This window comes from Vigna angularis, chromosome 10 (assembly GCF_016808095.1).
Source record: "Vigna angularis cultivar LongXiaoDou No.4 chromosome 10, ASM1680809v1, whole genome shotgun sequence".
Classification (NCBI taxonomy): domain Eukaryota; kingdom Viridiplantae; phylum Streptophyta; class Magnoliopsida; order Fabales; family Fabaceae; genus Vigna; species Vigna angularis.
In genome coordinates, this window is record NC_068979.1 from 23,393,060 (window position 1) to 23,402,653 (window position 9,594).

The 9,594-nt window shown below is 32.8% G+C and overlaps 1 protein-coding gene and 1 long non-coding RNA gene across 3 annotated transcripts; one reads left to right on the plus strand and one right to left on the minus strand.

The window, feature by feature from the left end:
- The first annotated feature begins 731 nt into the window (after nucleotides 1–731).
- Nucleotides 732–2,747, plus strand: LOC108344499 (WRKY transcription factor 72A). Its single transcript, XM_017582931.2, has 3 exons — nucleotides 732–1,154; nucleotides 1,445–1,558; nucleotides 1,899–2,747. Exons 1-3 carry the CDS (start codon nucleotides 732–734, stop codon nucleotides 2,745–2,747), a joined length of 1,386 nt encoding a protein of 461 aa, XP_017438420.2.
- Nucleotides 2,748–3,607: 860 nt separating this feature from the next.
- Nucleotides 3,608–8,099, minus strand: LOC108345013 (uncharacterized). 2 transcript variants are annotated; one of them, XR_001833611.2, is made up of 3 exons: nucleotides 7,898–8,099; nucleotides 7,319–7,737; nucleotides 3,608–3,811 (listed from the first exon to the last, which is right to left on the minus strand). It is a non-coding gene; the product is annotated as an uncharacterized LOC108345013 (long non-coding RNA). The 2 variants fall into 2 exon arrangements; XR_001833612.2 differs by having other exon boundaries at nucleotides 7,319–7,442; nucleotides 7,898–8,097.
- Nucleotides 8,100–9,594: the final 1,495 nt, after the last annotated feature.

Sequence of the window (9,594 nt, forward strand, 5' to 3'; positions counted from 1 at the left end):
TGATATTTTTAAATGTCTTGCTAAAACTAATGTTTCGTTTTAGTTTAAAACCTTTAAAAAACACTGCTATAGACTAAGCTAGTATGTTGTTCTAGTTTAAATAGTTACCTTTAAATTACTAAAAGTAGACCATACTAATTAGAAAAATATTTTTTGACACACTTATATTTTTTTATATTTATTTAACATTATTTTTAATTATATTTTACTTTTTTTTTCTTAAAAAAATACAAAAATTTATATTTTTATAACTATTTTATCCTTAGATTCTACGTTAAATAAACGTAAAAGTGTGTCATGATATCATTATTTTATTAATAAATAATTAGCAACCTACTTAACTCCTTAAAATTATTGATTAAACACTTAATATGATATAATGAAGAGAAAGTCCTTGAACACACGCAGTGTAACAGGAGTCAACGCAAAACCAGAAGTGTAAAAGACGCATGTTTGCACAATTATGATGACCTTTTTTCAATGAACACAGTATAAATTAATCATTTTTTGACCACAGGTGTTTAAATCTCAGAAGAAATCTTATTCACCTTGCATATATATACTTCAATTAGCTTCCATTTCCTTCATCCTTTTTCCTTTCTCTGATCAGATACAAAAGTAGCAGTCACTTTCTTGTTGCTGTCTCTTGTGTGTGTCATCATTATTGCATGCAGGATCAAAAGCTCGAATAAGCTAAGAAGGAGTTGGAAGAGGCGAGAGAAGAAAACAAGATGTTGAAGTTGTTGGACATTTTACAACAAGAAAAAACTGAAGATTGGGCAAATGCTAAAGGTGTAACTAGCCGTGAGGAAAGTGAAGAGAGTGAACTTGTGTCGCTTTCTCTTGGGATATCATTGAAAGGAAAGACTAAGGGTGAGAGGAAGCATTGCAAGAGAGAAGATGAGGGTATGGATAAAGGACTCAGACTTGGGTTAGATATCAATTTGGATCCTGTAGATCATGCTGAAGCTGCAAATATTTCCAGCACTGCAAGTAGTTTCGGTGAGGGAGGGAAGGAAGAGGAACCAAGTGAGATGTGGCCACCCAGTAAAGTTTTGAAGGCAATGAAATATGTGGATAAAAGTGAAGCTTCTCAAAATGATCAGCCCAAGAAAACTAGGGTTTCCATCAGAGCCAGATGTGATACTCAAACGGTTAGTAAATGTTCTGTGCAGAAATTGGTTGTTCTTGAGAATATATATATAGCTTAGATTGATTTTACTGCTAGAAGTCTAGAATTGAAAGAAACAAAACCCTAATGAAAACAAACATTAATTGGAAGAGAAAATAAAAGCTAAGTTAAGAACGTGTCAAGGATCAAGTTAGTCTAAAAGCTTGCTATGATTATTATTATTATGTCATCTGTATACTGCAATTTGTTTTTGTGTTTCTGTATTCAGAAAACTGAGATTATAAAGCTTTAATTTCTTGAACTTTAATGCAGATGAATGATGGGTGTCAATGGAGAAAATATGGACAGAAAATGGCAAAAGGAAATCCATGTCCCCGAGCTTACTATCGATGCACTGTTTCTCCATTGTGTCCTGTAAGAAAACAGGTAAGACTTTCATTATGGCTTGTTTCAGATAATCAATAAAAAGTTATAATTTTTCTAATAGGAGAAAAGAAAAAGAATGAAAATTATCCATCTGGTTTCATACGTGCTGATTTTATTATTTTGGATCATACGTAAATTTATATGTAATATGAATCTAATTGACTTATAATAATGATTAAACGTAAATTTTGAGAAAAATTTAATTACAAAAATGTAACCTCGTATTTTTCACGTCACATTCCTAAACGTTAAACATAAATTTGATGTCGTGGTATGATGTTTTTGTATTAGTGTTAAGATATCATATTAATGAATTTTCTACTGATTAATTAACATTCAGGTGCAAAGATGTGCTCAAGACATGTCCATATTGATCACAACCTATGAAGGAATCCACAATCATCCACTTCCTATATCAGCGACTGCAATGGCTTGCACAACTTCTGCTGCAGCTTCCATGCTTCAATCTCCCTCATTGAGTTCACAGAATGGACATGGACTAGTCAATTCAGCTATATCCTCCATTACCAATTTCAGTGCTCCTAATTACAACCTTGATAATGCTCTAAACTTCTCCACATACCATGTTTCAAGACCACATCAATTCTACTTTCCAAACTCATCTATTTCAAGCTTGAATTCTCACCCCACAATCACTTTGGACCTTACAGCACCCCCAACATCCTCAAACCTTAATTTTTCCTCAGGTTTCTCTCCTCTGCAATCTAGCATGTCTCCATCACCTTGGAGCAGTTACAGTAGTTACTTCAACTCAGGACCACTGACTCATAAAAGAAACCATGGTGATTACTTGCTAAACACTGGACATCAAAATCAGCCATATCTTGAGCATCTCCATCACCCTATTTGCACGAGCAACAATAACTTTTCTCAACGCTCTTTGCCGGATTCCATTATTGCTGCAACCAAGGCAATCACAAGCAATCCAAAATTTCAATCAGTGTTGGCAACTGCTCTCACAACATATGTTGGCAATGAAGCTGGTGGTGGTAGGTTAAGAGAAAACCATGTTCTTGAGAATGCAGAACTGAACTTAAAGCTATGTAGTGAAAACACCATAGGATGTGCATCATCAAGGTACTTGAACGTGTCTTCTTCTGCTCTTAACCCTCAACAAGGAAACTCAAGTATATTTCCACTACCATCATTACCTGAGCAATGGAAGTAAAACAGCATAATTAATGCATTGTTCCAAGATTCATCAGACCTCACTGTGTCCGTTTGTACTAGATTTTGGTAGAATTGATGTTAGTTTTGTATCGTTGTTGAATAAAATAAAAATGTATACTCAAATTATATGTTTAATTACAGATTTTATCTTGAAACGTGTATCTTCGTATGTGATGTTGATTTTTGGTACCTAAAGGGGTCTAGAAGTAATAACCTACAAAGGACATGCATGACTGTTTTGTTTTACCTAATACAAAGAAAAATATTAAAAAGGAGATTGAAGTCTAATTCGCTTCTAAGATCAAATTTGCACTTAACCATACTCAATTACTTTTAATAAACAGTTTTCAAGGTTGTTTGATTCTAAATTCCTGAAACAGAAGATTGTATCTTCGTATGTGATGTTAATTTTTGGTATCGAAAGCACTACAAAAATCTGTATTTTTACCGGGGTTTTTTAAAATATTACCGGCGGTTTTAAGCCCCGCAAATCATATTTTCCGCGGTTGGAAAAACCGGTGGAAAAATGTCCGTCACCAAGCAAGTACCGGCGGTTCTGAAAAAACCGTCAGTATTAGCGGGGGTTCTCAGAAACCGCCGGAATTTCCAGGAGTTTTGTAGAAATCGCCGGAATTTCCACAAGTTTTGTATAGCGGGACTACTCAAAAACCGCTGGAACTAGCCGGAGTTATCTCAAAATCGCCCCTACTTTTGATGGTTTAGTTTACCGGGGTTTTAAAACCGCCGGGAATTTGTATAGTTCATTTTTTTTATTGTAATAAAATTAGATTATAATAAAAATGGTTTTATTGACAAAACAAACAATAAATTAATATGAACTAAAATTTAATAATATTGTATAAAATAAACTACATTGTTCAACCTAATATCATTCATACAACTAAGTGTTCATACATAAAAATTAAAAAGAAAGAGGTTCATTACATATGTTCAATATAGATATTCAATACTAAAAGTATGACTCATAAAAGTATTCAGTAACAATATCTAATTTTTTTCTTCATTACATCCATTGTTTGACCCACTCCCTTGATCAGATACCTACAATATAACATAATAGTTAGTCGATAATATATTTAATAAAAAAATCATACAAATAAATTTAACAATTATTACCGATTTGTTTGCTTTTGATAATTTGGTTCTTTTAACATGTTTGCTTTACTGATTTTAGTTCGTAGATTTTGTTCTTTTACTTTACTGATTCTAGTTTGCTGTTTACATTCTGGTACTTGATTTTACTACTGTTTTAATGTTTCAATGGTTTCTAATCAATTGGATCCTGTTCTCAAGTTCATTTCCAGTTTTTACAGTTTAGTTAGTTAATTCTATTAGTTTAGGTTTCATGCTTGGTTAGAATTAGGAATTTTAATTCTGCATTTTATATTGTTAAAATTCTTCATTCCAGTAGTTAATTAGGATGAATTTACATATGGTTGCATGTGAATTTTACCATTCAACTCAGTTCTACATAAAAAATCAGATTATGCATTTGTTGTCATTAGTGTTGTCACCCTAATACAGTGGTTTTGCTGCCATATATGGTTTTCAGACGTGTAAATGTATTTATCACGAAATGTTGTTTAAGGTGCAGATGCATGACACAGGAGACAAGAAGAATCACCTTCCCAGCCATACAATTAACATGTGATTCCAATACTGCTCCCCTTACTCCTTAATAAACTCCTTAAGAACCCTTTTCCCTTCTCTACTCCTAATACAAGCCACCAACCCAACAGAAGCACCAGAACTTATATGTTGTAATGTTTTCATTATGCTAAGAAATCAATTTCCAAGGTAGAAGAAACATCACTGTTGATTGCCCCCTCTGTCTCCTAATATCACTAAATCCACTATCACCACAACACCTCATGGTTTCCATTATTCACTCACTTAATCATAAACTATATCAATTTGAAAGAACCTTGCCCTTATGTCCCCCAATAGCAACATCTTAATGCTAGCCTCACTTATTTAAATGCATAATTGCCTAAAGTTGTGTATTGAATCAAATGCATAATTGCCTGCATAATAAAATTGGTGTGTCTATGATTAAGTACCAATGAAGTACAAACTGATGTCGTTTTAATAATTTTTTTCTTTACTCCTTTCTTGTATATGATGAAGTCAATGAATTTGCTTCTGCATCATATACAATATTGCAAAATAAAATAGTTACTAATTAATTGCACAAGCAAAGAAAAATTTATTTAACACATTTACTGTAAGGAGTTTAGGGTTAAAAAAATAGATAATATTTCTCTTACTAGTTAGGGAAATTCTAATATCATTCTGACCAACTTCACCGTTTATTTTGATCATATATAGAACACTCTAAACTTTTACAACTATATTACCCATATAGTATTTTCTTAACACAGTTTTACATTATTAATTTTTTCAACTTAATTTTAATATAAAAATGAATAATCTTAGATATATTCCAATTTAAAATAATTATTAAATCTAGTATCTAAGTATATATATATATATATATATATATATATATATATATATATATATATATATATATATATATATATATATATATATCAGTTCATATATAACTCAATAATAGTGTGAATGACTTTTATACTGGGATATCATTCTGATTGAATTCTTTTTCTCTATATGCTCGCTTCATTAGTTGTAACATCATGCATGGACTTATTTCGTTTTTCTCATGATTAATCTTGGTTGTACAAAAATATTTATTTTTTATGTCAGCGGTTATTAACAATGGATTTTCTGTTTCTCAGCATGAACTCACTCTAGAAAGTTCAGATTTCACTAGATCAGCTGCTGAGTCTGCACAAAAAAGAATAACAAAGATGTTTGATGCTTTGATATTTAGTTTGGGCGAGCTTGGTGTTTGGTTGGCTTTGAAGGTTCATGCCTATTTCCTGCAGAAACTTTCCTGTCTCTCATGTCTCTTTAAGGTTTCATAAATGCTAACTGTCGTTTTTTCTTGTTTTTGTGGTAGGCTGCTGATTCTTTATCTTCTAGTGAATTTGACTCGTTTTCATGGGGACACTGTGGGGATAAAGTTGCTAAAAACTTTATTTTGGCCTGTATAGACACACTAAAAAGTTACTTGCAATGTGGTAATGATTCTATAGCCACTAAGAGAAATGGTGAAATCTTAAATATAAATCTTTTGCTTGCATTTCTAGCATTAGTTAATTTTCACACAATGTTCTTTTCTTACTCAGATGCTAAGTGGTCTATTGGTGACAATATTAAATTCGACTTGGAGATGGGGCTGTTGACCTCCAAAGTTTGCTGTCTTATAGACTCTATACTTGATTACAGGTTATACTTATATTCATGGATATGTTCCTTTCTTATTGTTTCCATCGTGGTTTTGAAATCATTTAATGTGTTGCCATTATTATGGACGTGCCCCTGGACTCTCCTTCTCCTTATTAGACTGTTTAAGTTTCTTATGAGATGAGAAGGTGTCTTAGAAAATATAATGTATTCTACAAATTATAGCAACATCTTAATGCTAGCCTAGATTCCAGGCTAATGAAGGAAGTTTTTGGCTATAACTCAGCATTGTTTGTGCTAGCCACCATTATTTAAATCCACCCCTCACTTATACTTTGAAGAAAGACATAAAGTGCAAAACTAATTCAAATAGAAAGCAGCTTCAATTATACACATGACCATCTAGAGATAAGTTATACTATTGAATTGTGGTTGAGAAGATGGGATTATACACAGTAGGAAAATCTCTTTAAAATCAGTTTTTCACCGAGACCAAATGTGTTTTGAAATTCAAATTTGAGAGCCACTCATGCTCAGCCTTAAATCAATGTTGAGTTCACTTTGTTAACATATTCTAGAGTCAATTGCAATACTGTTTTGCTCCTTTAATCTTGCTTTCACAAAATTAGTAGTTTAGTTGTGGTTAGTTTTCTACACTTTTACTGGTTTGAGTATGAATATTCCAAAAATTGTTCTATCCTTTTAGTTCTGTCACATCAGTGAGCCTAACAAAGTTTAATTTTCCTACTTAAGGCCCTGTTATGGTCAGAATTGGCTAATTGTTTATCAAATTAGAAGTCACTTTCAAAACCACAAATCTATGTGCATTTTCTTTCTCCTTGAACCATTTAGTTGTTGATTACTGAATCTGTTTTGCGTCTTGACCTATTTTGATCTGTAGTAAAAGCTAAAAGTCATTATATTTGATTCAATTAAGTTTTTCATGATTATATGACAAAGAAAAAAGCATTACAGACGTAGCATAGTTTAAGGCTAATTTAACATGAATATTATCGAAATCAATTCAACATGTTTAAGGCTAATTTAAAGCACATCCAGCATTTCAAAATTAACTGCTGAAATATACTATTACACACGTAGCATTAGTTCTAGGAAGCAAGATACAACAACATTCAAAAGTGAGATTGGGAAGAGGAACAAGAACAAAAGTGAGAGAATAGTTACAAAAATATTATTGTACTTGTGAGAAAGTAAGCAGTGGGGTAGGTGAGGGTTCCACCTAGGCAGAAAAGAAAGTGGAAAGGAACATAGAGATACCTTGACAACATCGTCAAATTGTCAGAAGGAGAGATTGGTGGACTGTCCGTTCCAGTTAAAGAAGCACCACCGCTCAAAGGTTCACTGCTGTGAGACAGTCTCCCTGACGTTAATGGAGACACTCCTATGTCACACATTACGGTCATGTTCAAACCAAAACAGGGTGTTATAAAGAAAAACAAAAAACAAAACAAAACAAAGCAAAATGAGAAAATCCCTTAGAACCAAAACAAATTAATTGGGTTTTCTTAAAATTTCTGAAGTGTAACAAGATCCGTGAAGAAAATCTTCCTCTGCTTCCAACAGTGCAGACATGGTTCCAAAAGGCTTCCTCGTTGTCTGTGTTGGAACAAAGCTCAAGAGATTCATCATTCTCACCCTTGCCTTGCCTCGCCTCTCGTCTCCTCATACTTCACACCCTTCTCATACATTAATATAGAAAACACAAGACTAATCATAAACCTAAAACGTGCTTTTCTACCGTTTCAATTCCGAAAGTAATCATAAGTTCAAACGCAGAGTGAAAATGAACAAAAAGAAAAACGAATCAATGAATGAACTGAAAATAAAGTAACCTACGCAGCTGCGAGGAATTCCGAGAGCGAACACAACGTCTCGACGACGAACACAACGCAAGGGAAGACCAACAAGAAGATGGTGCGGGGCTTGGAGGAAAATGATTATGGTGAACTTTTTGGAGGAAAATGTACGAAGGCAGAAATGAATTGAGAGAGAGAATTAGGGTCTAGGGAAAATTAGGAGCAGAAATGTGTCACGAAGTATTTTAGGAAAAGGGAGTCAGGTAGATATTTTTGAAAAATTATTTAAAAAATAAAAAAACAATTTAGGGGCGGTTTTTATTATAAACCGCCGAAAATTTCCTGGGTTTTCAAAACCACCGGAAAATAACCCCTTCTAAAATTCAATATTTTTGTAGTGAAGGAGTCTAGAAGTTGTTGTAAAAAGCTGACAAAGCAATATTTGCTGAGGCGTGTAGAGTCACTGTCCTTAAGAACTTATCTGTGGTGTATTGCTCAAGTCGCCCAAGATACAATAGGAACTTCCTAGAATATTTCTGAGGATATCAAAACTAACAAAGATCTCTAAAAAGAGTATAATTAAAATTAACCCAGAATATTTTCAGAAGAGGAAAAGAGAAAACGAGAATGAGAGAAAACTGAATTTGGTATGTCTTGGAATGAGGAAATAACTCTATTTATAGAGATAGGAAAGAATAAAATAAATAAAAGACAATAAAGGAAAAACAAATTAATGTTGGAGCACTAAAGTTTTTTTATCGTTGTTATTAAATTTTTTAACGTTGCAAGTAAAGCTTTGTAGAATGTTTTTTGCAATAAAGATTTTAACGTTTTAATGTTTTACAACAATCCCCCACTTATTGCAAAATAAAATTGAAAGAAAAAGTCTTTGACTCAAATAATTCAAACATTAAAAGAAAGATAAGAAACTTTTATCCTGGGTCTCATAGGATGTAATGCATCAGAACTGGTATAGCAAACTATATGAACCAGTCTTAAATTAAGAAATTTAACACACAGTGTAGTTGATATAGCAAGCTATATGAACCAAAGACACTTGACGTGTGTTAGAGGTTTATCAATCACAATACAACCCCCGATATTCATGAGTGCTCTAGACATCATGCCAAGATCTCATGCAAGCGGCCTCACTCGACACTCATATAAGTGATTTCATCAAGGGATATGAAAATCATTAAAAACTTTGTTTAAACTAAATTTCTTTCACCACATAGAATTTTAATGACAAGAGTTGGTATTACCGACAGTCATATTTTGTCGCTAAGAGATATATTTCGTCGGTAATCAGAATTTATCGACGGATTATCGACGACCTGTATTTCGTCGGTAAGACACGTGTCGGTAATAATTAGCTACGGATTCAGTCTTTCGGTAATTACCCAAGGATATATCCTTCGATAAGGCCGTCGGTATATTCGTAGCAGTTTTCAATATACATGTTCTCTAAGTGGTTGATCTCACAGTAACTTGCATACATGTTCTCAAAATATAATCCAACATTCACCCAACACTCAGAATACAATCCAACATTCACCCAACAGGGTCAAGTCCAATCAATGCAACTCCAAACAATATAAACAAACTCCAAGCAAGCATATATATATATATATATATATATATATATATATATATATATATATATATATATATAATGTCTAAAACTTGTAATTGATAAACAAAACAGAACTTGTAATTGACTAAGCAAACCTAAGTTAT

Bases quoted from the DNA above. Each gene is read 5' to 3' on its own strand.
- LOC108344499 (XM_017582931.2), top strand. From the start codon at position 732: ATGTTGAAGTTGTTGGACATTTTACAACAAGAAAAAACTGAAGATTGG. The intron at 1,155-1,444 runs GTTAGTAAATGT...ACTTTAATGCAG, and splicing joins CCAGATGTGATACTCAAACG to ATGAATGATGGGTGTCAATG. The intron at 1,559-1,898 runs GTAAGACTTTCA...ATTAACATTCAG, and splicing joins TGTGTCCTGTAAGAAAACAG to GTGCAAAGATGTGCTCAAGA.